The sequence below is a fragment of the Mobula hypostoma genome, chromosome 24, assembly GCF_963921235.1.
Source record: "Mobula hypostoma chromosome 24, sMobHyp1.1, whole genome shotgun sequence".
In the NCBI taxonomy this organism is placed as follows: domain Eukaryota; kingdom Metazoa; phylum Chordata; class Chondrichthyes; order Myliobatiformes; family Myliobatidae; genus Mobula; species Mobula hypostoma.
The window spans coordinates 47,251,022-47,278,540 of NC_086120.1; the positions used below are offsets into that span (position 1 = coordinate 47,251,022).

At 43.9% G+C, this 27,519-nt stretch overlaps 1 protein-coding gene across 1 annotated transcript in view; it reads left to right on the forward strand.

Annotated features, from left to right (window-relative positions):
• Positions 1-27,519, forward strand: part of LOC134337496 (unconventional myosin-Va-like) — a 175,412-nt gene that overhangs the window by 104,168 nt on the left and 43,725 nt on the right. The window contains exons 24-28 of the mRNA XM_063032562.1: positions 853-1,001; positions 4,111-4,155; positions 16,792-17,019; positions 18,479-18,576; positions 24,454-24,652. Coding sequence (XP_062888632.1) covers positions 853-1,001; positions 4,111-4,155; positions 16,792-17,019; positions 18,479-18,576; positions 24,454-24,652 — 719 coding nt within the window. The remainder of the gene's footprint in view (positions 1-852; positions 1,002-4,110; positions 4,156-16,791; positions 17,020-18,478; positions 18,577-24,453; positions 24,653-27,519) is intronic.

Consider the following 27,519-nt stretch of genomic DNA (forward strand, 5'->3'; position numbering starts at 1 on the left):
CGGCATCTGCAGAGAATTACATTGTGTGTTTACATTGTGCCTATTGTGTGTTTAGAGCATTGTGGAACATCACAGGATCCAGCCTCCCCTCCCTGGACCCTGTTTGTACTTCTCACTGCCTCAGTAAAGCAATCAGCACAGTCAAACTCCCCACCCACCCCGAGGATTCTCTCCTCTCCTCCCCCATTGGGTAGAAGATACAAAAGCCCGAAAGCATGGACTACCAGTCACAAGGACAGCTTCTACCTCGCCATTATCAGACTCTTCTACAATAAGACGGACTCTTGGCCTCACAATCTACCTCGTTATGCAGTTTATTTACCTGCACTACACTTTTTCCAGTAGCGTTTACATTTTATTCTGCATTCTGTTATTGTTTTACCTAACTCTAGTGTAATGCACTGTTAAATGAACTGCTGGAGAATGGAGGCCTGTCTTGTCCTGCAGTTGGACTGTGTGTGTGTTTGCTTTATTTTGTTTTGTTCTGTATTGTTCTGCAGAGCATTTTGGGCATGGTATGTTGGTGCCAGAATGTGTGGTGACTCTTGCAGGCCACAACCAATACATCCTAGCACACCCTCGGGTGTGTTTGTTGTTAACACAAGTGACACATTTTACTTAATTTTTCATTGTACACATGATAAATAAACTTGAATCTTGCACTTTCTCTGTAATTGTGCCACTTTATTCTGCATTCTGTTATTTTATCTCACTACGGTGCAATAATCTGATCAGTATAAAGAATATGCAAGACCAGCTTTTCACTGTATCTTTGTACGTGACAGTAATAAATCAATATCAATCAGCTGAGAATCCATAGTAAACTTTTACCTTTTCACTTTTGCATGTAAGAACAAGTTTTCCTCAAGGTGGCATCAAAGAGTCGCCAATTACAGGCTGAATATGAGGAGGAACGACTCCACTACCAGAGCCTCTTGAGAGAATTCTCCCGCCTTGAACAACGCTATGAAAATCTGAAGGATGAAATGACCTTTATGAAGGTAATTTTTACTTTAGTCTGCTGACTGAAAATATTTTCAAGTAAATTCGCGTTCATTCCGATAGTCATGGCAAATGATTTATAATTTCAATGGGATTAGGGATGTGTATGAAGTTTCCTAACCTACCTCTCTCCATGTAAAAGGGGGGTAAATTTGACTTAACCCAAATAGTCCCATAGGTAGGCAGCAGGTGACAGTTTTGAGATGATAAATCCCTCATTTTTAATTGCATTTTGAGTTGTAATGACATTGGATTTTAAGTGATTTAGTTTTTAATATTTTCAAAAAATATTCAAATTTAAATTATTATTAAAATTAATGTTAACATTTAGTGCTATAACTAAAAAAAACAAGTAAAATAAGTTTCCATATTTCTGAATGTCAGATATTTAGAGATATCTTTAAGCCTATTAGTTTTAACAGCTAGCATAACAGTGGAAGTTGTTTACTAGCTGTTAAATCTTATGGGGACTCTTTGGGAGCAGGGTTTCCCCAGTGCAGTACTAAATGCCCAACCCTAGTCAAAGTTCAACAGTGTAGTCTCGGATGGTTTGCCTATCTGATGGGAGGTGATTGGCGGCCGGCCTGTCCCGGAAGGAATAAAAACAGAAAATCCTGGGAACATTCATGAGGTCAGGTAGCATTTCTGGAAAGAAATAGACTTGACATTTGTGGAAAGAAATAGATCGAACACTTTTTTTTTGGAACCAGGCAAGAGAGAAGTAGTTATGTTGAAAAGAAAATAGTTGAAAACCTGGCAAGTCAACTGATTAACAGAATTTCTTGATTATAATAGTAGAGTAGGGGTGTCAACAAATATCGACACGAGTGTAATTACTTCTAACATACACTTTATTTGCCCCACACACAAATAGTGACGTTGTATATGTATCAGAAAACCCCCCTCACCCCCAAAATGTAATAACGTGCAACATAACGCGTAACATACTTGGCGAACTTGACCCTTAACAGTCTGGGTGAATTCTGCCTAATGAAATTAAGGAGTCCCTGCAGTAGCTGATTATTGTAATTTTGTAAAGTTTACTTATTTTGTAAAGTAAGAAAGTTTAGATTTACTTGTGTCAAGTCAAATCAGCGAGAATTATGCTGGGTGGCCTGCGAGTGCCACCATGCTTCTAATGGCAATATATCATGCTCATAGCTCATGCTCCAAGTTTTAAACAAAACCTCTACAACAAGCCATCAACAATGCTGCTGAGACTCTTGCTTTAGTATAGCATGTAAACGAAGTCTTTAACTCAACTCTTCTATGCCAACCACAATGCCCATCTAAAGTTTAAAGTATATTTGGTACATATATGTCACCGATTGGAATGGATTCTGGTTAATTGGGAGCCAGTTATTTGGAACAACCCTAAAACAATAAAAACTATTTGAGATAACAGTCCGGATTCCCTTCATTTATTTGGGACTCCACGCCACTTAATTGGCACAGGAGATTTGCTGAAAAGTTTCTAACTAATGCTCGTCACACGTGCTCATTGTGGCTGTTAGACACTAACCATGCTTAAAGCAAACCGTTTTTAAGTAGCATCAGTTGCGTGTGTCTTCAAAAAGCAACGTTTTTTTGTCACTGATAGTTGGCGAGAAATAGCAGTAAGACAATTCAGAACTGTTCTGCGCACTGCGGTTTCAAGCATCCTGGCTTGGAGATGTCAGAAATGGCTGCGAGGGAAAATGAAACAATTTTACCACTTCAACGCAAAGGAACTGTAAAGGATTTGAAGGCCTCAACAATCATCTTGAATGTTACAATGGAAATGATTTGAAGGATGTAACCGTTGAAAGTTTTGTATGAAGGCAGTCCATTATCTGCATGAAGTGTCTGCGCTGATTTAGTTCATTTACAGTCAATCGAAAAAACACGGCAGCATACACTGGATGAATTCCTCCATTGATAACTATTAGGAACGAATAGTTTTATAATACTGTAGTGGTATTGGTTGTGTTCTAATTCATTTTGTATTTTGTTTAAATTCATAATTTGTTTTTCAGTAGTTTGTCTTTTTTATACTATTTTATACTATTTCCATGAAATTTTGGTTAATTGGGGCAGCCGCTTAATTGGGAAAAAATATGCTGGTCCTGATGCTGTCCAATTAACCAGAATCTACTACACTACCTCAAGATTCATTTTCTTGCAGGCATTCACAGTAAAACAAACAAGTATAATTGAATCAGTGAAAAACTACATACAAGGACTGACAAACAACCAATGTCCAAAAGATGGTCTGTGCAAATAGAAAATAAATAATAATAAGTAATAAATAGTGAGAACCCGAGTTGTAGAGAGTTTGAAAATGACCTAAGCTGGCCCAATTGGCCAGCGCTTGGCACCCATAATGTGTAAAATCCTATCCAATTCACTCGTGCCCTTGGAGGAAGAAATCTAATCTATCTGACCCTGGAAACAATAATGGGTTTGACTCATCAATACTCTGAAGTGACTCAGTAGGGCAATTGGTATTTGGGGACAAATGATAAACTCCCGGCTTCCCAGACATGCCCATGTCCTTTATGAGACAGCTTGGAATAGCCCCTTCTGGCTCTTTGATCTGCACTGCCCAGCATTCTCCTCGTTGATCTCTAGCCTAATCACTGGGCAATTTACAATGACCAATTGGTACGTCTTTGGACTGTGGGAGGAACCCCACACAGACGTGGGGAGAAAGTACAGACTCCTTACAGGACCAAGGTGAGGATTTGAACCCCGGTTGCCTACGCTGTAAAGCGTTGTGCTAACCACCATGCTACCATCCTAAATAATTTCCTGGTGAAAGGTCTTGGCCAGAAACATTGACTGTTTACTGTTCTCCATAAATACAGCCTGGCCTGCTGAGATCCTCCAGCATTTTCAGCGTGTTTAGTGCTTTCAGTTCTCTCTAGGCACCCTGGGGTTTTGGAATGAAGCCAGTTTGTGAGTCGACATCCTGTATTGTTGTAGATTGATGGAATGTCTACATTTCTGGAGGCAGGTTGTCTCCATCCAATTGCTAGTCCCTGCTCTCGGTCAAATCGATGCTATATTTTAAACCAAGTTACTTTGTGTGTAATTAATTGTGATTTATTTGCTTTTTTTTTAAAACAGATGAATAAAATGAGAAATACAGATACTTCAGAAATAAGTGCTAAGGTATTGTGAATTTTTATTTTGTTTTATTTCAGTGATTATCATGCAGAGTAGGGCCTTCCGACACTTTGAGCCACGCTGTCCCAGCAACCCCAGACAAACCCGATTAACCCTTACCTAGCCATGAGGCAGTTTCCAATGACCAGTTAACCTACCTGGTTCATCTTTGGGTTGAGGTAGGAAACCAGAGCACCCAGAGGAAGCCCCACTCATTCCGTGGGGTCAAAGAACAGACTCCTTACAGATGGCACCGGAATTAAGCTCTGTACTTCCCGAGCTGCAGTGTCACGAAGGCCCCTACGTTACCATGGCACTCCGTATCTGCAATTAGTTTGACTGTTCAAAGACCTGTTGGCCACTTGCAATATAAATGTCAATAAAGGTACTGTGAATTTTTAGATTTTTATAATTGACCAGGTGTAAAAATGATTTTGAGAGGGTCAGAATATGGAACATAGGAGCATAAGGTATAGGAGCAGAATTAGGCCATCCGGCCCCGTTGAGTCTACTCTGGCATTTCATCGTGGCTTATCCAATTTTCCTCTCAGCCCCAATCTCCTGCCTTCTCCCTGTATCCCTTCATGCCCTGACCAATCAAGAATCTATCAACCTCTGCCTTAAATATACATAAAGACTTGGCCTCCACAGCTGCCAGTAGCACAGAATTCCACAGATTCACCACTCTCTGGCTAAAGAAATTCTACCTCATCTCCGATCTATAAGGACACCCCTCTATTCTAAGGCTGTGCCCTATGTCTTAGGCTGTCCCACCATAGGAAACGTCCTCTCCATATCCACTCTATCAAGGTCGTTCACCATTCAATAGGTTTCAAAGAGATCAGGCCTCATTCTTCTGAATTCTAGTGAGTACAGGCCCAGAGTCATCAGGCACTCTTCACGTGACAAGCCATTCAATCCTGAAGTCATTTTCGTGAACCTCCTTTGAACCCTCTCCAGTTACAGCACATACTTAAGGGCCCAAAACTGTTCAGAATACTCCAAGTGAGGCCTCACCAGTGCTTCATAAAGACCCAACATTACATCCTTGCTGTTATATTCTAGTCCTCTTGAAATGAATGCTAATTTTGCATTTGCCTTCCTCATCACAGACTCAACTTGCAAATTAACCTCTAGGGAACCCCGTACAAGGTCTTCCAAGTCATTTTGCACCTCTGTTTTTTGGTATATTCTCTCTATTTAGAGAATAGTCAACCTTATACCAAAGTGCATGACCATGCACTTCCCCATTCTGAATTCCACCTGCCATTTCTTTGCCCATCCCCCAACCTGTCCAAATCCTGCTGTAGCCTCTCTACTTCCTCATAACTACCTGCCCCTCCACCTATTTTCATATTGTCTGCAAACTTTGCAAGAAAGCTATCAATTTCATTATCCAAATCATTGACAAATAATGTAAAAATAATTGGTTCCAATACAGACCCCTTTGGAACACCACTAGTCACTGGGAGCCGGTCAGAAAAGGCTCCCTTTATTCCCACTCTGCCTCCTGCCAATCAGCCTCTGCTTTATCCATGCGAGAATCTTTCCTGTAATATCATGGGCTTGTAGCTTGTTGTGCAGCCTCATGTGTAGCACCTTGCCAAAGGCCTTCTGAAAATCCAAGTACACAACATAAACCGATTCTCCTTTGTCTATCCTGCTTGTTATTTCTTCAAAGAATTCCAGCAGGTTTGTCAGGCAAGATTTTCCCTTGAGGAAACCATGCTGACCATGACCTATTTTATCATGTGCCTGTAAGTACCCTGACACCTCATCCTTAGTAATCAACTCCAACATCTTCCCAGCTACTGAGGTCAGACTAACTGGCCTATAGTTTCCATTCTTCTGCCCCTCTTCCTTCTTGGAGTGACATTTTCTAGTCTTCCAGAACCAATCCAGAATCTAGTGATTCTTGAAAGATCATTACTAATGCCTCCACAATCTCCTCAGCCACCTCTTTCAGAACTCTGGGTTGTACACCATCTGGTCCAGGTGACTTGTCTATCTTCAGAGCTTTCAGTTTACAAAGAACCTTCTCTCCAGTAATAACTTCATGACCCCTGACACCTGAAATTTTCACCATACTGCTAATATCTTCCATAGTGAAGACTGATGCAAAATACTTATTCAGTTTGTCCACCGTTTCCTTGTCTCCCATTACCTCTCAGCATTATTTTCTAGTGGTCTAATATCCATTCTTGCCTCTCTTACATGCTTTGTGTATCTGAATAAATTTTGGTATCCTCTAATATTATTGGCTAGCTTACTTTTGTATTCCATCTTAACTTCTTAAATGACTTTTCATTTGCCTTCTGTTGGTTTTTAAAAGCTTCCCAAACCTCTAGTTTCGCACTAATCTTTGCTCTATTATATGCCCTCTCTTTGGCTTTTATATCAGATTAGACTTCTCTTGTCAGCCATGGTTGTGTCATCTTTCCTTTAGAATACTTCCTTCCTCTTTGGGGCGTATATATCCTGTGCCTTCCATTTTGCTTCCAGAAATTCCAGCCATTACTGCTCTGCCATCATCCCTGCCAGTGTTCTTTTCCAATCAATTCTGGCCAGTTTCCCTATCATGTCTCGTAATTCCCTTTACTCCACTGTAATACTGATACATCTGACTTTATCTTCTTCTCAAATTTCGGGGTGAACTTGATCATATTATGATCACTTGCCGCTAAGGGTTCTTTTACCTTAAGCTTTCTAATCAATCCTAGTTCATTGCACAACACCCATTCCAGAATAGATGATCCCCTCGTGGACTCAATCATGAGCTGCTCTAAAAAACCATCTCGTAGGCACTCTAGAAATACCCCCTCCTGGAATCCAGCTCCAACCTGATTTTTCCCAATCTACCTGTATATTGAGGTCCCCCATGACTATTGTAACATTGCCATTTTGGCATGCATTTTCTATCTCCCGTTGTAATTTGTAGGTCATATCCTTAATACTGTTTGGGAGTCTGTATTCAACTCCCATCAGGGTCTTTTTACCCTTGCAGTTCTATGGCTCTAACCACAATAATTCAACACCTTCCAACCCTATGTCACCTCTATGTCTAATGATTTCTATGCCTCTAACCACAATAATTCAACACCTTCCAACCCTGTGTCACCTCTATGTCTAATGATTTGATTTCATTTTTTACCAACAGAGCAACACCGCCCCCTCTGCCTTTCCTGCCTGTCCTTTTGATACAATGTGTATCCTTGGACATTGAGCTCCCAGTTATAATCTTCTTTCAGTTATGATTCTGTGATGCCTACAACATCATAGCTGCCAATCTGCAACTGAGCTACAAGTTCATCCACCTTATTCTGTATACTGTGTGTATTCAAACATAACACCTTCAGTCCTATATATAACCCTTTTCAATTTTGTTCACCTTCTACGTTGCAGCTCATTCTGTTGACTTCAATTCTGCCCTGCCTCTGCTCACTACACATTGTCTCTGCTTCTCAACCAGCTACCTCTTCTTCAGTACTATCATCCACCTTTCCTACAATACTTTTAGTTTAAACCCCACTTTGCAGCATTAGCAAATACTCCTGTTGGGATATTAGTCCCCCTCCAGCTCAAGTGGAAACTATCCCTTCTGTAGAGGTCCCACCTTCCCTGGAACAGAGCCCAATGATCCAAAAACCTTATGCCCTCCCTCCTACGCCAAGTACTTAGCCACGTATTAAACAGCATAATCTTCCTAGTTCTAGCCTCACGAGCATGTAGCACAGGTAGCAATCTTGAGATCGCAAATCTGGAAGTCCTGCCCTTTAATTTAGCACCTAACTTCCTGTACTCCCTATACAGAGCCTAGTCATTTATCCCACTCATGAAATTGGTACCTACATGAATCGTGACCTCTGGCTGTTCACCTTCCCACTCCAGAATGCTGAGGACTTGATCCAAGATGTCCTGGACCCTGACACCTGGGAGGCAACATACCATCTGGGAATCTCATTCTCACTCACAGAACCTCCTGTCTGTTCCACTAACTAACGAAGCTCCTACCACCACAGTGTGCCTCTTCTTACCCCTTCCCTTCTGCATCACAGAGCCAGACTCCGTACCAGAGACCCGACCACTGTGACTTTCCTCTGTCAGGTCATTTTCCCTCCTCCATCGCTATCCAAAGTGATACACCTGTTGTTGAGGGGGATGGCCACAGGGGTACTCTGCACTGGCTCCTTAACCCCTTTCCCCTTCCTGGCTGTCACCCAGTCTCCTGTGTCCTGCACTTTGGGTGAACTACCCCTCTATAAATCCTAACTATTACCCCTTCAGCCTCTCGAATGATCCAGAGTTCATCCAGCTCCAACTCCTCAATGTGGAGTGTGTATCTAACGAAGGATGTGCTGACAGTGGAGGGGTTCAAAGGTGGTTCATGAAAATGTTTCCAGGAATGACGGGCTTATCATATGAGGAGTGTTTGTTGGCTCTGGACCTCTACTCACTGGAATTTAGAAGGATGAGGGGTGACCTCATTGGAGAGACCTATTGAATATTGAAAGGCCTCAATAGAGTGGATGTGGACAGGATGTTTCCTATGGTGGGAGAGTCTAAGACCAGAGGACACAGCCTCAGAATAGAGGGACATCCAGATAGAATGGAGATAAGGAGGACCTTCTTTAGCCAGGTGGTGGAGAATCTGTGGAACTTGTTGCTATAGTCAGCTATGGAGGCCAAGTCATTGGGTGCATTTAAGGTGGAGGTTGATGGATTCATGTCAGGACATGAAGGGATACGGGGAGAAGGCAGGAGACTGGGACTGAGAGGACAATTGGATCAGCGTGATGAAATGGTGGGGCAGACTCAATGGGCCAAATGGCCTAATTCTGCTCCTGTACCTTATGGTCTTAAGGAAGAGATTCAACAGATACTGGGAATGCCGAGCATCATACTCTCACACATTCCCTCACGCTGTTAATGCTGGAGGAACTCACTAGGTCAGGCTGCATCTATGGCGGGGAATAAACAGTCAATGCTTGGGGCTGAGACTCTTCATCAGGGCTGAAAAGAAAGGGGGGGCAAAAGCCAGAATAAGAAGGTGAGGGAGAGGAGTACAAGCTGGCAGGTGATGGTTGAGAGGGGTTGGGGGAAATGGGGATGAAGGAAGATGCTGGGATGTGATAGGTGGAGGAGGTATAGGGCTAAAGAAGGAGGAATCTGATAGGAGGGGACTGTGGACTTTGGAAGAAGGTGGTGGAGTGGAAATGGGCAGGGGAGAAGAGAGGGTTTAATATCCCACTGTTATGACTATTGAATGGTTCCCTAGTACGATAAAAATTGACTCATGACCTCATAATCTCTCTTTAAAATCTTCTTGTTTACCTGTACTGCACTTTCTCTGTAGGTGTTAAATTTCATTCTGCATTGCTATTGTTCTACCTTGTTCTATTTCATTGCGCTGTGTAGTTTGATCTGTTTAAGCAGTACGCAAGACAAGCTTCTGTGCCAATGATACATGTAACAATGATAAGCCATAAACACAAGTGATTCTGCAGATGCTGCAACTGTTCTCTCCTTACCTGCCTATCACCACCCCCGGTGCCAACCCTCCTTCCCTTTCTCCCATGGTCCACTCGGCTCTCCTATTGTTCCTCCTTCAGCCTTTCACCGTTTCCACCTATCAGCTCCCCTTTCTCTTCCCCCACCTTCTTAATCTGGCTTCTTCTCCCTCCCTTTCCAGAACAGGTGAAGGGTCTCCGCCCAAAACATCGACTGTTTATTCCTTTCCAAAGATGCTGCCTGACCTGCTGAGTTTCTCAAGAATTTTGTCTGTGTCACAATTGTAAACCAATTCTATTTATAAGCCAATGGGACCAAAACCCTGCACTCGACCTCAGGTTGGCTTAGCCAGCGTCCTGCCCAATGATGACTATAATTGTCTCTTTGTAACCTCTAACCCTGTGCGGTAAGGGCCAATTACCTTCCCAACAGGTAGCTGCAGTTGGCTGGTAATGTGTTGCCTTGCTGTAAGGACATGACATTCCTTCCTCTGTTCACCGGCAGGTGACTACTGTCTTCCGTTCAGCTGTAGGTGCCTCCCGTCCACCTTTTGATTCCTGTTATTGACATTCAGGATTTTCCGACGTTAATCTCCACTTGCTAATTTTTTATCTGCACACTGTTTCTCCAGATCTGGCTGCAGAAGGGTGGGGAAAGGAAGAGGAAGGCAGTATTGTTAGGGGACTCTATAGTTAGAGGGTCAGTCAGGTGATTCTGTGGACACAGGAAAGAAACTTGGATGGCAGTTTGCCTCCCAGGTGCCAGGGTCCGGGATGTTTCAGATCGCGTCCAAGATATCCTGCAGTGGGAGGGAGAACAGCCAGAGGCCGTGGTACATATTGGTACCAATGACATAGGTAGGAAAAGGGAAGAGGTCCTGAAAAAAGACGACAGGGAGTTAGGAAGGAAGTTGAGAAACAGGATCGCAAAGGTAGTAATCTCGGGATTATTGCCTGTGTCATGTGACAGTGAGTATAGGAATAGAATGAGGTGGAGGATAAATGCGTGGCTGAGGGATTGGGGCAGGGGGCAGGGATTCAGATTTCTGGATCATTGGGACCTCTTTTGGGGCAGGTGTGACCTGTACAAAACGGACGCGTTGCACATGAATCTGAGGGGGACCGATATCCTGGCGGGGAGGTTCGCTAAGGCTATTGGGGAGAGTTTAAACTAGAATTGTTGGGGGGTGGGAACTAAACTGAAGAGACTGGGGAAGAGGCAGTTGGCTCACAAATAGAGAAAGCTTGTAGACAATGCAAGAGGGAGGACAGGCAGGTGATAGTGAAGGGATGTGCTCAGATGGACGGTTTGAGATGTGTATTTTAACGCAAGGAGTAGTGTGAACAAAGCGGATGAGCTTAGAGCGTGGATCAGTACTTGGAGCTATGATGTTGTGGCCATTACAGAGACTTGGATGGCTCAGGGACAGGAATGGTTACTTCAAGTGCTGGGTTTTAGATGTTTCAGAAAGGACAGGGAGGGAGACAAAAGAGGTGGGGGCGTGGCACTGTTGATCAGGGATAGTGTTACGGCTGCAGAAAAGGTGGACGTCATGGAGGTATTGTCTATGGAGTCTCTGTGGGTGGAGGTTAGGAACAGGAAGGGGTCAATAAATTTTCTGGGGGTTTTTTTATAGGCCGCCCAATAGTAACAGGGATATCGAGGAACAGATAGGGAAACAGATCCTGGAAAGGTGTAATAATAACAGAGTTGTCGTGATGGGAGATTTTAATTTCCCAAATATCGATTGGCATCTTCCTAGAGTGAGGGGTTTAGATGGGGTGAAGTTTGTTAGGTATGTTCAGGAAGGTTTCTTGACACAATATGTAGATAAGCCTACAAGAGGAAGAGAGTACTTGATTTCGTATTGGGAAATGAACCTGGTCAGGCATCAGATCTCTCAGTGGGAGAACATTTTGGAGATAGTGATCATAATTCTATCTCCTTTACAATAGCATTGGAGAGAGATAGGATTAGACAAGTTAGAAAAGCGTTTAATTGGAGTAAGGGGAATTCTGAGGCTATGAGACAGGAACTTGGAAGCTTAAATTGGGAACAGATGTTCTCAGGGAAAAGTACCAAAGAAATGTGGCAAATGTTCAGGGGATATTTGTGTGGAGTTCTGCACAGGTACATTCCAATGAGACAGGGAAGTTATGGTAGGGTACAGGAACCGTAGTGTACAAAGGCTGTAGTAAATCTAGTCAAGAAGAAAAGCTTACAAAAGGTTCAGAGAGCTAGGTAATGTTAGAGATCTAGAAGATTATAAGATTACAGGAAGGAGCTTAAAAAGGAAATTAGGAGAGCCAGAAGGGGCCATGAGAAGGCCTTGGTGGGCAGGATTAAGGAAAACCCCAAGGCATTCTACAAGTATGTGAAGAGCAAGAGGATAAGACGTGAAAGAAAAGGACCTATCAAGTGTGACAGTGGAAAAGTGTGTATGGAACTGAAGGAAATAGCAGAGGTACTTAATGAATACTTCAGTATTCACTATGGAAAAGGATCTTGGTGATTGTAGGGATGACTTGCAGCAGACTAAAAAGCTTGAGCATGTAGATATTAAGAAAGAGGATGTGCTGGAGCTTTTGGAAAGCATCAAGTTGGATAAGTTGCCGGGACCGGATGAGATGTACCCCAGGCTAATGTTGGAGGCGAGGGAGGAGATTGCTGAGCCTCTGGCGGATGATCTTTGAATCATCAATGGGGACGGGAGAGGTTCCGGAGGGTTGGAGGGTTGCAGATGTTGTTCCCTTATTCAAGAAAGGGAGTAGAGATAACCCTGGAAATTATAGACCAGTGAGTCTTACTTCAGTGGTTGGTAAGTTGATGGAGAAGATCCTGAGAGGCAGGATATATGAACATTTGGAGAGGCATAATATGATAAGGAATAGTCAGCATGGCTTTGTCAAGAGCAGGTCGTGCCTTACGAGCCTGATTGAATTTTTTTGAGGATGTGACTAAACACATTGATGAAGGTTGAACAGTAGATGTAGTGTATATGGATTTCAGCAAGGCATTTGATAGGGTACCTCATGCAAGGCTTATTGAGAAAGTAAGGAGGCATCGGATCCAAGGGGACATTGTTTTGTGGATCCAGAACTGGCTTGCCCACAGAAAGGAAAGAGTGGTTGTAGACGGGTCATATTCTGCATGGAGGTTGGTGACAAGTGGTGTGCCTCAGGGATTGGTTCTGGGACCCTTACTCTTTGTGATTTTTTATGAATGACCTGGATGAGGAAGTGGAGGGATGGGTTAGTAAGTTTGCTGACGACACAAAGGTTGGAGGTGTTGTGGATAGTGTGGAGGGCTGTCAGAGTTTACAGCGGGACATTGATAGGATGCAAAACTAGGCTGAGAAGTGGCAGATGGAATTCAACCCAGATAAGTGTGAGGTGGTTCATTTTGGTAGGTCAAATATGATGGCAGAATATAGTATTAATGGTAAGACTCTTGGCAGTGTGGAGGATCAGAGGGATCTTGGGGTCTGAGTCCATAGGACACTCAAAGCAGCTGTGCAGGTTGACTTTGTGGTTAAGAAGGCATACAGTGTATTGGCCTTCATTAATCATGGAATTGAAGTTAGGAGCCGAGAGGTAATGTTGCAGCTTTATAGGACTCTGGTCAGACCCCACTTGGAGTACTGTGCTCAGTTCTGGTCACCTCACTGCAGGAAGGATGTGGAAGCCATAGAAAGGGTGCAGAGGAGATTTACAAGGATGTTACCTGGACTGGGGAGCGTGCTTTATGAAAACAGGTTGAATGAACTTGGCCTTTTTTCCTTGGAGCAATGGAGGATGAGTGGTGACCTGATAGAAGTGTATAAGATGAGAGGCATTGATCGTGTGGATAGTCAGAGGCTTTTTCCAAGGGCTGAAATGGTTGCCACAAGAGGACACAGGTTTAAGGTGCTGGGGAGTAGGTACAGAGGAGATGTCAGGGGTAAGTGTTTTACTCAGAGAGTGGTGAGTGCGTGGAATGGGCTGCCAGCAACGGTGGTGGAGGCTGAGATGATGGGGTCTTTTAAGAGACTTTTGGATAGGTACATGGAGCTTAGAAAAATAGAGGGCTATGGGTAAGCCTAGTAATTTCTAAGGTGGTGACATGTTCAGCACAACTTTGTGGGCCAAAGGTCCTGTAGGTTTTCTATGTAGGAACCGTGTTATCCCCATCGCAGCAGGTCTCCCACCAACTTGTTGCCAAGCTTCAAGACCTTGCATTCCACCTGTAGCTGTTATACTCTTTCCGCATTATTATTGATTTGCCTTGTTCTACCTCAATGCACTGGGTAATGACTGATCCGTATGAACAGTAGGCAAGGTGAGATTTTCACTGTATCTCAGTACATGTGATAATAAACCAGTTTTCTTAAGTCATTAATTAAAGTTAAAAATAACTGAGGGCCAAGTGCTGATCCTTGCAGTATCCCACTAATTATGTCCCAGCATGTATGAACAGGATGCAAGGTGTATTTTTCACTCTATCTCAGCACGTGACAATAATAAACCAATTCCACTCAGGACATTTACAAAGACAGGTGTGTAAAAAGGGCCTGAAGGATCACTGGGGACCCAAGTCACCCCCAACCACAAACTAATCCAGCTGCTACCATCCGGGAAACGGTACTGCATCATAAAATCCAGGACCACCAGGCTCCGGGACAGCTTCTTCCACCAGGCCATCAGACTGATTAATTCATGCTGATACAACCGTATTTCTTTGTTACATTGACTATCCTGTTGTACATACTATTTATTATAAATTACTATAAATTGCACATTTAGACGGAGACGTAACGTAAAGATTTTTACTCGTGTATGAAGGATGTAAGGAATAAAGTCAATTCAGTTGTTATTGGCCTTCAATCTATGCCAACAAAACACAACTCTTGAGCTCTGTCCCCACTTCTCACTGCCTTGGTAAAGCTGCCAGCATAATCAAAGACCCCACCCCCAGACATTTTCTCTCCTACCCTCTCCCATTGGGCAGAAGATGCAAATGCTTGAAAGCACATAGGACCAGGCTCAAGGACAGCTTTTCTCCCCTGTTACAAGACTATTGTTGTAGTACAATAAGATGGACTCTTGACCTCTCAGTCTACCTTGCTATGATCTTGCACCTTATTGTCTGCCTTCATTGCACTTTCTCTGTAACTGTAACACTTTATTCTGTGTTCTGTTATCTTCCCCTGTGCTACCTCAATTCACTGTTGTAATGAAATGATCTGTATGGGTGGCATGCAAAACAAAGATTTTCACTGTACCTCAGTACATATGACAATAATAAACCAAGTGGTACTTTCAAGTGCCCTCTGGAAAGGATGATTGAATATATAATGTGATTGAATTGTTTGAGTTCAACTGCCTTTGCCTGTAAACGATGAAGGCCTACACATTTGGTGGCCACTTTATTAGGTGCACCTCCTTAATGCAAATATCTAACCAGCCAATCGTGGCAGCAACTCAATGCATAAAGGTATGCAGACATGGTCAAGAGGTTTGTGTTTTTTTTAAACTGCTTGCTACACTGCTGGCGTTTAGGATGACAACGAAGATCCTTCATCTCTGTCTGTCCATACCATCACACACAGATATAGAAGGATTCTTCATTGCTGTTCCCATAATTTTTTGTTTTGACTGGTCAGGGTTGATAACCCTGAGCTGAACCCCTAACCTAGAAGACCAAGTGGACCACTCTTAGTCTGGCCTCTGCCCTTTGACCTGTTTGGCATGGGCAACCCTACCAAGAGCAAAACACAAGGCCCTGACTCCAACCAACATAGCTCTCCAGGTTATTGAGAGACACAAACCCTGCGACAAGGTTGTGGTCCACTTGGAGGTGGTTTGGTTGTTGTTTAGCCTGAACATCAGAATGAGGAAGAAATGTGATCTAAGTGACTTTGACTGTGGAATCACGAGCAAATCTGCAGATGCTGGAATTTCAAGCAACACACATAAAAGTTGCTGGTGAACGCAGCAGACCAGGCAGCATCTCTAGGAAGAGGTACAGTCGATGTTTCGGGCCGAGAAGCTTCGTCAGGACTAACTGAAAGAAGAGCTAGTAAGAGATTTGAAAGGGGGAGGGGGAGATCCGAAATGATAGGAGAAGACAGGAGGGGGAGGGATGGAGCCAAGAGCTGGACAATTGATTGGCAAAAGGGATATGACCATTTTGTGATCATCTATCCATGGCCTCCTCTACTGTAAAGATGAAGCCACACTCATTGGAGGAACAACACCTTATATTCCGTCTGGGTAGCCTCCAACCTGATGGCATGAACATTGACTTCTCAAACTTCCGCTAATGCCCCACCTCCCCCTTGTACCCCACCCGTTATTTATTTATATACACACATTCTTTCTCTCTCTCTCCTTTTTCTCCCTCTGTCCGTCTGACTATACCCCTTGCTCATCCACTGGGCTTCCCCCCTCCCCCTTTTCTTTCTCCCTTGGCTCCATCCCTCCCCCTCCTGGCTTCTCCTATCATTTCGGATCTCCCCCTCCCCCTCCCACTTTCAAATCTCTTACTAGCTCTTCTTTCAGTTAGTCCTGACGAAGGGTCTTGGCCCGAAACATCGACTGTACCTCTTCCTAGAAATGCTTCCTGGCCTGCTGCGTTCTCCAGCAACTTTGATGTGTGTTGCTTGACTGTGGAATGATTATCAGTGCCAGACGGGGTAGTTTGAGTCCCTCTGAAACTGCTGGTCTCTTGGGATTTTCATGCACAACAGTGTCTAGAGTTTGCAGAGAACGGTGTGGAAAACCAAAAATCGCCCAGTCAGTGGCAGGTCTGTGCCTTGTTAATGAGAAAGGTCAGAGGTGAGTGGGGAGACTAGTTCAAGCTGACAGGAAGGTGACAGTAACTCAAATAACCACACGCTACAACAGTGGTGTGCCAAAGAGCATCTCTGAATGCGCAGCACGTCAAACCTTGAAGGGGATGGGCAGACGGTATCGGAGTACCTAATAACATGGCCACTGAGTATTTAACCTGCAACTGTCCCCTTTCCATGTGAACAGTGAAGCTCCATACCAAATCTTGATAGCTGACATTTGTTGGGTTAATTTGTTTTGTTTTTAATATTTGGTGTAGAGTAAATATGAGCTTTTATAATAATGTGCTTAAAATGTTTGCTAGTGTCAAGAACTTGAAAATGAGAACCAGGAACTAAAGGATCAACTCATCCAGCTAAGAAAGGTTAGTCATCCTGCAAGTGAGACCAGAGATCAAAAGGATGCCAGCTGTCATTTACTGCTCCAACTGAAAACAGCTACCAAAGAGGCTGAAATGCTTAAAGGGGAACTGGTCTGGCTAAAATCTCAACTCATTACGGCAGAAAAAAAGGCTGAGGCAATGAAAAATAAGGTGGGTATTCTACTTGATCTCTGAGATATCCTCAGTGATTTGCTTTGACAGGAAGGATATGAAAACTTTAGAACGGGTGCAGGATTGCAGTAATGAAAGTTCCAATTCACATACTGTATTTACAATCAATATAACCTTAACCTGACTATTTAATAATTGATCAATAAAATAAATGCAAACCATCTAAAGTGCAAAGGGAATTGAACTCAAGGGCCTCGAGGTAATGTTGCAACTCTATAACAGCTGGTTAGACCACAATATTGTGTTCATTGCCTCATGATGGGAAAGATGTGGAAGGTTTAGGGTGCAGAAGATTCTCACCAGGTGGCTGTCTGAATCAGAGAGCAGGTCCTACGAGGATTGGTTGAGCAAGCTAAGGCTTTTCTCTTCGGAGTGAAGGAGGATGAAAGGTGACTTGATAGAATAAGAGGTCTCATTTGAGTGGACAGCTGGAGACAGTTTTCTCAGGGTGAAACGGCCAATGCCAGGGGGCATAATTTTAAGATGATTGGAGGAATATTTAGGGAGATGTCAGATGCAAGTTTTTTTTTTAATATACAGATTGGCAGATGCACGGAACCCTGCCATGGGTGTGGTAGAGGCGGATAAATTAGGCACGTTTAAGAGCCTGTACTGTTCTATGTTATATGTTGCTGCAGAGTTGCTCTTAGATGCAATGACAAAAGTTTTGATGGGAGAACAACAAGCTGATGGCTTCATGTTACGTTAACTCCAAGTGAATAAGTACTTCAAATTATTGGTATTTACCAGTAACATCATAAAGGATCCCACCCACCCTGCTCATGGACTGTTTGTCCCACGCCCATCAGGGAGGAGGCTACCTAGCATCCACACCACCAACACCAGACTCGAAAACAGTTGGGTTCCCCAAGCAGTAAGGCCGATAAACACCTCCCTCCACTAACCCACCCCTCCACACCCCCAACCACCACTACTTTATCATTTCCTGTCGGTCACCTCATGTACAGACACTCCTGTTCCTATCACCACTTTATGAGCATAAAATCAATCTACATATATAAGCTATCTTATGAATTTATATCTTACCGTGTGTTTCTTTTGTGCTGCATTTACACTTGTGTACTGGAAAAGACATGAAACAATCTTGATAACTCCTGAGGTGAGTCGCAAATTGAGTTGCATTTTAAGCAGGTCCCTTTTAAGGGAAGAGATGCAAACAATGGTGTCATTTCCTTTTTGAGAGTATTGTCTGTCAAACTCAGTTAGTTTATTTATGTCAAGGGTTCCCAACCTTTTTTATGCCATGAACTAATACCGTTAAGGAAGAGGTTTGTGGATGCTAGGTGGGAACCCCTGATTTGGGTTGTTTGAATAAATGCTGTACAGTTTAGACTAACCTGAATACATTGCCTTTCCTCCTTGGTCCCTTTCTATCACCTACATATCCTGCAATTAACAGAGTTTTTCCTGTTTGTAGGCTACCATGGCCGATATCTTTGGATTACCCAAAGACGGAAATAAGATGTCTGAGGATGATCTGCGATGTGCTTATGATGCAGTCCGTGTTGCCAACAAGTGAGTAAACGAGGACATGGATAGGTGTATGTATAATTTTGTGATCAGCGTGTCCTTGAGGTTTTCCCTTCGTTCTCTCATCTTGTTATCGTTTCCATACTGGGCCATGATTCAGCCAGTCACTAATTTCTCCACCACACATCTATAAAAGTTTGCTAAAGTTTTAGATGTCACTCTTGAGTCTCTGAAGACTCCTAAGAAAGTAGAGGCACTGCCATGCCTTCACACAATTCCTCGACCCAATTATCTACACTACTGCAGACTTACTGACCCATCGACCGATGGATCAGTTCTTACCCTCAGCCATAATCCTTGAACATTTCTGTAAAACCAGTGGGCAGTTACAGTAACATTTTGCTACACCAGCGGTCGGTGTTTAATCCCCACCACTGTCCGTAAGGAATTTGTACTTTGTCCCTGTGACCATGTGGGTGCTCCAGTTTCCACCCGCATTCCAAAGATGTTCAGGTTGGGGTCAGTGAGTTGTGGTCATGCTATGTTGGAGCTCGAAGCGTGGTGACACTTAGATCCAAGATTGTTAAATGTCATTTCCATTTCGCAAGTGTGAAGGAGAACAAAATAATTGTTTCTCTGGATCTGATGCAGCACAAAAAACTAAGATAAAGAACAATAATAATAAAACAATATTTAAAAATTTGATAGCTTATATACATAGATTGTGTGTTCATAAAGTAACATTGGGTACAGGAGTGTCTGTACATACGGTGACTGACAGGAACTGATAAAGTAGCCCCCACCACATCTTTGGACTGTGTTGGCCGTTGATGCAAACAACACATTTCACTGTATGTTTTGGTGTACGTGTGACAAATAAATCTCATCTTTATCATTTGATGTGTGTGGTGTTAATTTGCCCACGCTGTAGATAGTACAGCAAGGTTACGCCATGGCCTCTGAGTTTGGTCAAAAAATTCATCATTTAAAATGCAATTCCTCTCACAGTTCAGAATCAGTTTGATGTCACTGACATGTATCATGAAATTCAGTGTTGTGCGGCAGCACTACAGTGTGATACATTAAAAAAAGTACTATAAATTATAAATTACAATAAGAAACGAGTATTAACAAATTAAGCAAGTATTGCAAAAATAGTGAGGCAATGTTCATGGTTTAATTCAATGTCCATTCAGAAATCTGAGGTGGAGGGGAAGAAACTGTTCATAAAAATTAAGCATGTATCTTCAGGCTCCTGTACCTTCTCCCTGATGGTAGTAATGAGAAGAGGGCATGTCCTGGGTGATGAGGGTCCTTACTGATGGATGCTGCCTTTCATTTGGATAGAATTTATTGAAACATATGCGGTGCTGTCTGTTCTTACAATACAAGAAATCATCTGTTTGGTCAGCCTCTGTACCCCTCTCATCAATATCAATTACTCCCAGTCAACCCCCTTTTAGCTGGAAATTTTAATGTACAATTTCAATGTAAAATTTGCTTATTTTTGTCCTGATTTAAAATTCAGTGTTTCCTTTCAGTATTTGATTTGACGTTGATTTCATCTGCTCTAATTTGCAATCTCTCAGTTTGGATGTAATTTATTTGTCAGCCTTCTGGTCTAATTAAGATGCACATTCATTCGCCCACATTTGTATCCCAGCTGCCTCCCTTTGCCAACCACCTCCTATCTACTTTGCAGCAGTATCATCTCTCACTATCAGTAACTCATTCTGTACCAGTTAAAGGTGCAGGGGAGCATGCCCTGGTGATTAGTCCTCATTCTCTATGAAGAAATGTCGAGCAGTGTGCACAAAATGCTGGAGGAACTCAGCAGACCAGGAAGTGTCTACGGGGGGAAGAAAAAGTACAGTTGACGCTTCAGGCTGACACCCTTCGGCAGGACTGGAGAAAAAAAGCTGAGGCGTGGATTTAAAAGGTGCGGGGAGGGGAGGGAACCACCAGGTGATTGGTGAAATTTGGAGGTGGGGGGAATGAAGTACAGAGCTGGGAAGTTGATTGGTGAAAGAGATAGAAGGCCATGGAAGAAAGAAAAAGGGGGAGGAGCACCAGAGGGAGGTGATGGGTGGACAAGGAGATGAGGTGAGGGAGGGAAAAGGGGGTGGGGACTGGTGAAATAGGAGAGGGGGGTGGGAGGCATTACGGAAGTTTGAGAAATTGATGTTCATGCCACTCGGTTGGAAGTTACCCAAATAGAATTTTCAAGGCGGTTAGTCCACCTTTGGTCCCTACCTGGCACTCAGCTCTCACCTGTGCCTCCCCATAACTGTTTGCATGCGACAGCGGCCACACCCCGGGCTACGGCTTCGACAAGCCGTCTAAACCAGGTGAGGGTAGCCGATGGGTCTCAAACCCTCAGTGAGATAGGGAGTTGTCTATCCCAGCATGTGAAGACAGACTCCGGCCGATTGAGCGGACGAGACCTATGGAAGGTCCAACGGTCAAGAAGGCGGTCTCTGCAAGCGTCGTGGATCATGTAGAGCAGGACAAGACACAGAAGACGTCCTAGTCACCCACTGCGCCTAGTCCCATCTCCAGCCGTCTAGACTCCGTCTTGCCACTGGATCCAGATGGGAATTGGGAAGAGAGAGTGAGGCTGACGCTGCGCAACTCTCCCTCACTTAAATCCAAATCACGCGCTAGTCTCGATACCATCATAATGGTGTCGAGGTCCTCATCGACGAAGATGGATGAACACACCCAAATGGAATATAAGGTGTTAGCTTGGAAATGAATCTGGAAACGGTGTGGTATAAGCTGGTGGTGAAGACATGTTCCCAGAAAGGATACATGGCTGTAGTAGCTGGTCTGGGTAAGCACATGGTCAAAGAGTTGGAGAGCAGCAGGGATCACAGCGGGGGAGCAGTGAGAGAGAGTTTCACTGAACTCCTGTCGAAGGAAAGATTTAAACTTCTTCAGGGTAGGAATCCCTGGAAGAGATTTCACAGAGCAGTAATCAAATCACAGGTCTCGGTCCTCCTGGCTATGAATTCACAGCAAGGATCTGGTGTTTAGAGGCTGGCTATCGTAATCGGCGAAGCATCTGAAAATGAAGTTACACCAGAGCTTCTAAGTGCTTTAAAAAAATTATTTAAAATGCAAGTCCACTAGCAATTCAGAATCAGGTTTGATAACACTAAGTTGTGAAATTTGTTGTTTTGTGGCAGCATTGCAATGTAATACATAAAATACTATAAATTACAATAAGAAATGTGTATTAAAAATTAAGTATTGCAAAATGGCAGCAAAAACAGTGTGTGTTTCTTTCTTGTACATACCTTGAATTTATCCCTTGGTCTGGGTAAATTAGCTTGATTTTTTTTATTGAGATAATTTTTTAGAGACTACGCCCCATGGTGGGGGTTGCACCCTGGACACAGCATAAAAAAAGGTTGGGAACCCGTGCTCTGCAGGCAGATATTAGGAAATAGGGCACCAGATTTACTTTGTCTGTTGAGTTTTCCCTTTCAAAGTTCCAAGTATATTTATTTTCAGTGTATGAATACCATATACAACCTTGAGATTCGTCTTCTTGCAGGCAGCCACAAAACAAAGAAACTTAATAGAATCCACAAAACAACTCATACAACGAAGACCAACAAACATCCAATGTGCGGGGAAAAAGTCAGATTGTGCAGACAATAAAAAATAAACAAATAATACACAGAACATGAACAGCAGAGTCTCTGAGCCAGTTTAACCCTGAGGTGAGTGTAGCCTGCACCTCGCACCTGATAGTAGTAGCACAGAGAGAGGCTGATTGGTGCGATTGAATACATCACCACCTCAGGCAGGCACACACAAGCTCTCTGGCTCACAGACAGATGACTATGTAGAGTACTTTTAATGAATCTGGTGATATTGACCTTGAGTTTCTTTGGAAGTCCAGAATAAGCCTCATTCTTCCCTGCCATCCACACGTATACATAGTCCTTTAAGCCTAGGACAGGCCACCAGCAGACACAGACTTGGGCCTGCAGGCTCCAGGCTTTGACCTCCCCAGTGGACTCCCAGAGATTCGCAGACTCTGCCAATCGTTTGACTTCCAGATTTCCAATTCGATCCTTCGCATGGATCCCAGGATACAGTGACCACTGAACTCCAGGCCTCGATCTCCAGTTTCACCGGTTCACATTATCTATTAAGGTGCTCCTATCTGACCCCCATTCACCTAAACCCTTTCAAATGTTATACCTGCCCCAGCTACTTCCTCTGACCGCTCATCCCATTATACTTCCCTCCCTCTGCATGAGGGAGGTGCCCCTCGGGCTCCCTTTAAATCTTTCAACTCTCACTTTAAACCTGTGCCCTGAAGTTTCTCGTTCCCATTCCTTTGGGAGGGGTGGAGGGAGAGATTTCACTCACTAATCTACACCCCTCATGACAGGTCACCCCTCAAGCATCCACCTTCCAAATGTCTGAAGGGTCTTGGCCCAAAACGTCGACTGTTTGTTCCCCTCCGTAAGATCCTGCCTCCTGATGAGGTCCCCCTGCATTCTGATACAGGTTCAACTGCAACATTTAAGAGAAACTTGGGTAAATATTTGGATGGGATGGGTGTGGAGGGCTATGGTGCAGCGGCAGGTCGATGGGACTAGGCAGAATAACGGTCCAGCATGGACTAGATGGGCCAAAGGACGCATTTCCATGCTGTAATGCTCCATTACTCTATATAATAAGTATTCTGCATTGGAGAGAAAAGTATTGTTTGTGATATTAGCATGAGTTGTCCAGCCAGTTTCTTTAAGTAACACACAAAATGCTGGAGGAACTCAGCTGGTCAGGCAGCATCTGTGGAAGTGAATAAACAGTCGACGTTTCAGGCCGAGGCCCTTCATTAAGACTGGAAAGGAAGGGGGAAGATGTCAGAATGGGAAGGTGGGGAGAGGGGAAGTTGTCAGAATGGGAAGGTGGGGAGAGGGGAAGGAGAACAAGCTGGAAGGTGAGAGGTGAAGCCAGGTGGGTGGGGGACGGGGGAATGAAGTAAGAAGGGAGGTGATAGGTGGGAAAGGTAAAGGGCTGGAGAAGAAGGAATCTGACAGGAGAGGAGAGTGGGCCATAGGAGAAAAGGAAGGAGCGGGGGCACCAGGGAGAGGTGAAAGACAACTGAAGAGAAGAGGTAAGAGGCCAGAGTGGGGAATTGAAGAGGGAAGGGGGTGAGGTTAAAAGAAATTACTGGACATTGGCGAAAATAATGTTCCTGCCTTTCCATAGACGCTGCCTGAGCTGCTGGGTCCCCCCAGCATTTTGTGTGTGCTGCTCTGGATTTCCAGCGTCTGCAGAATCTCTTTGTTCCTTATTTAAGTGCTGCTTCGGTGGATGGTTAATCTGCTGCAGTGCTGTTTGTACTCCCAGGCATCTTGGAGACGTTTCTACAGTTACTGCTGGCACCATCTGCTCCAGTTGCCATAAATATACCCTGTTCGTCACAAAGCAGCTCCTGTCAGCACTTTTATTTTCAGGAAGTTTGTTCCTGAGCATGTTGTTAAAGCTACTTTTTTGCTACCCAACGTTTCATCTGTGTGGTCCCACAAATGAGCCTTCATTTTATTTAGCGTCTCACTTTGTTTCTGAGTGGAAGCTCATCTGTCAACTGCACACAAAAGGAACAGAAATGAAAAACGTTGGGCTGGTGAGGCGTTGTCCCATAGGACCATCAGGCACCGGGACAGAATTAGGCCATTTGGCCCATCGAGTCTGCTCTGCCTTTTCATCATGGCTGATTTATTATCCCTCTCAATCCCAGTCTCCTGCCTTCTCCCTGTATCCCTTCATGCCCTGACTAATCAAGAACCTGTCGACCTCCACCCAATGACTTGGCCTGCGCAGCCGTCTGTGGGAATAAATTCCACAGCTTCACCAGCCTCTCGGCTGAGGTAAATGTTTTTCCCCATTTTGCAGGCTGCTTGTGGACCAGTTGCGAGCAGAGAAGGATCGGCACGTGAAGGAAATGGAAGCTTTTCGAAGCAAAGCACGCGAGGAGAGGGAGAATTTCGAAAAGCAGCGCCAATGGTTTGCGCGTTCACGGCGGCTGTTACTGGAGGAAAATGTGGAGGGTGGTTTACAACAGGAAGTTATGCGACTCGCCAATGAAAATTTGGTAAAACAACAATTTTCTCTTTCATTCTTTTTGCTCTTTGGATTATTGAAAGGCCTCAATAGAATGGATGTGAAGATGTTTCCTGTAGTGGGAGAGTCTAGGACCAGAGGGCACAGCCTCAAACATCCATTTAGAACAGAGGTGACAAACTTCTTTAGCCAGAGGGTGGTGAATCTGTAAAATTCATTGTCATAGATGGCTGGGGAGGCCAAATCACTGAGTATATTTAAAGGTTCTTGATCAGTCAGGGTGTCAAAGGTTACGGGGAGAAGGCAGGAGAATGGGGTTGAGAGGGATAGTAAACCAGCTGTGATGGAATGGTGAAGTAGACCTGATGGGCTGAATGGCCTTATTCTACTCCCATGTCTTGTGGTCTTACGTGGATTTACATCCCTTTTGATGGTAGTTGCAAGTTGGGTAGTATCGAAACAATCTGATAGATTCTTTAGAGTTAAAGTGAACATCCTTTAAACACTCCCTTTTGGAATGTGGCAGCAAGTTATGTTAGAATTCTCAAATGTAGAAAAGCAAGGACATTTAAGGTTATGGTGAGGGAGGATTAGGCTAAATCTTAACATAATAAATCTTAGAATCTAGCAGATGCTTACAAGGAAGCATTTGTTATCTAATTGTATTTCCCCTTGAGAAATTGCTGGTGATCACGGACCATGTGAAAGGTGCTTCCTGGTAACTTGTCAACATTAACTCAGTTCCACTTTATTAGGCACCTACTGCCCCTAATACAGTGGCCATTGAGTGTATGTTCATGGTCTTCTGCTGCTGTAGCCCGTCCACTTCAAGGTTTGATGTGTTGTGTGTTCAGAGATGCTTTTCTGCACACCACTGTTGTAAAGTGTGGTTACTTGAGTTACTGTTGCCTTCCTGTCATCTTGAAACAGTCTGACCATATTCCAAATAAACATGCTTTGACAATTAACAGTCCATAACTGATTTCACTGTTCTAAAGGTTCAGTCTTTTGGGTGGTGCTGTGCTTCTTTCAGGATAGCTCCTCTGGGATTGTGGACTGGCATCAGATTTGGTAGGTGTCGGTTTCCCGTGTCATGTTGGTGTCAGTATCTTGTTGGATGCAGTTGACTTGGGTGTGCTCTTCGGTTAAGCATCCAGTATCTGGTCCACATGACATCTCCATGTCTGATCTCCAACATCCACTGTGCACATCAGTGGTCCATTTCTAGCAGCTATCCTACCAGGTGTCCACTTGCCTTCTCGGTAATCACACGCTACACCTGCTGGACGATGTTGAGGATGTTCTACCAGTCTGTGGTGGCCAGTGCGATCATGTTTGCTGTTGTGTGCTGGGGCAGCAGGCTGAGGGTAGCAGACACCAACAGAATCAACAAACTCATTCGTAAGGCCAGTGATGTTGTGGGGATGGAACTGGACTGTCTGACTGTGGCGTCTGAAAAGAGGATGCTGTCCAAGTTGCATGCCATCCTGGACAATGTCTCCCATCCACTACATAATGGACTGGGTGGGCACAGGAGTACATTCAGCCAGAGACTCATTCCTCCGAGATGCAGCACAGAGCGTCATAGGAAGTCATTCCTGCCTGTGGCCATCAAACTTTACAACTCCTCCCTTGGAGGGTCAGACACCCTGAGCCAATAGGCTGGTCCTGGACTTATTTCCTGGCATAATTTACATATTACTATTTAATTATTTATGGTTTTATATTGCTTTATTTATACTCTATTCTTGGCTGGTTCAACTGTAACGAAAACCAATTTCCCTCAGGATCAATGAAGTATGACTATGACTGTGACTAGGATTTCCTGTCCAATCTCAAAGCTCCTTACTACTTCAGTTGGGCAACTGGCTGAACTGTTTACTCTGCGTTTCCCTCCAGAGGTCTGGCTTCAGGAGGTCTATGCGAGATCTCACGTTCCTGTTCACGAGCAGCATTGCAGGTGTTTGATTTGTTGTTGCATGAACAGAGTTCTGATACACAAAAAGGAAGTTGTCCACCTTGTGCTGTAAAGAAATGTCCCCCTTGTCCATAGCTTTAATGGACTTGAAGGTTTGCATAAACCTTTTGGCTAACCCATTTGTTGCTGGAGCTGATGTGACACCAAAGACGAGATGATTATACTGGAACAGTCCTTCGTGATTGTGAGGAACTTCCTGCTTGACTCCTTAATCTCCATTTGCAGGTAGGTTTGTGACATGGCAACCTTTGAAAACCTCTCCCCGTCTGCCAAAGGTGCAAAATCGAGCATGTTTCCTAAGTTTTTACATCTTTAAGTCTCCCCTCTGCATTCTTTTCCACAGAAAACTGCACAGCCTAGGGAACGTCTGTTCCTATCTACCATCAACATCTGTCTTCATCTCCTGTCAACACTGGTGCTCGCCAGGCAGTGTGATGCTCACTTATCGCACTCTGCTGTTCCAGTGTGACCCACCTGCTCTACGAACCTTGGCCAATAAAAGCCATTTTCACTGTTTCTGTGAGAGTTTCAGAGTTCTGTGCTGACCTTCCCTTCAAAGCTCCTTTGGGAAGTGTGCTAACACAGCAGTCAGCATAACGCCATTAGAGTTCAATTCCACAGCTGTCTGTAGGGAATTGTGCGTTCACCTCATGACCGTGGCGGTTTCTTCCGGCTGCTCTGGTTTCAGTGGTGTACGGGGAAGTTTTGTGAAGATCTCGACAGTGCTTATGAGCAATGTAAATCTCAGGATATAAAACTAGTCATGGGAGATTTTAACTCCAAAGTTGGACAGGAAAGGGTTGATAACACCATAGGACCTTTTGGATTAGGGAAGAAAAATGAAAATGGAGGAAGGTTTTCTGATTGATGTGTCAGAAACAACCAAGTGATCACCAATGCTTGGTATAAAAACCATCCAC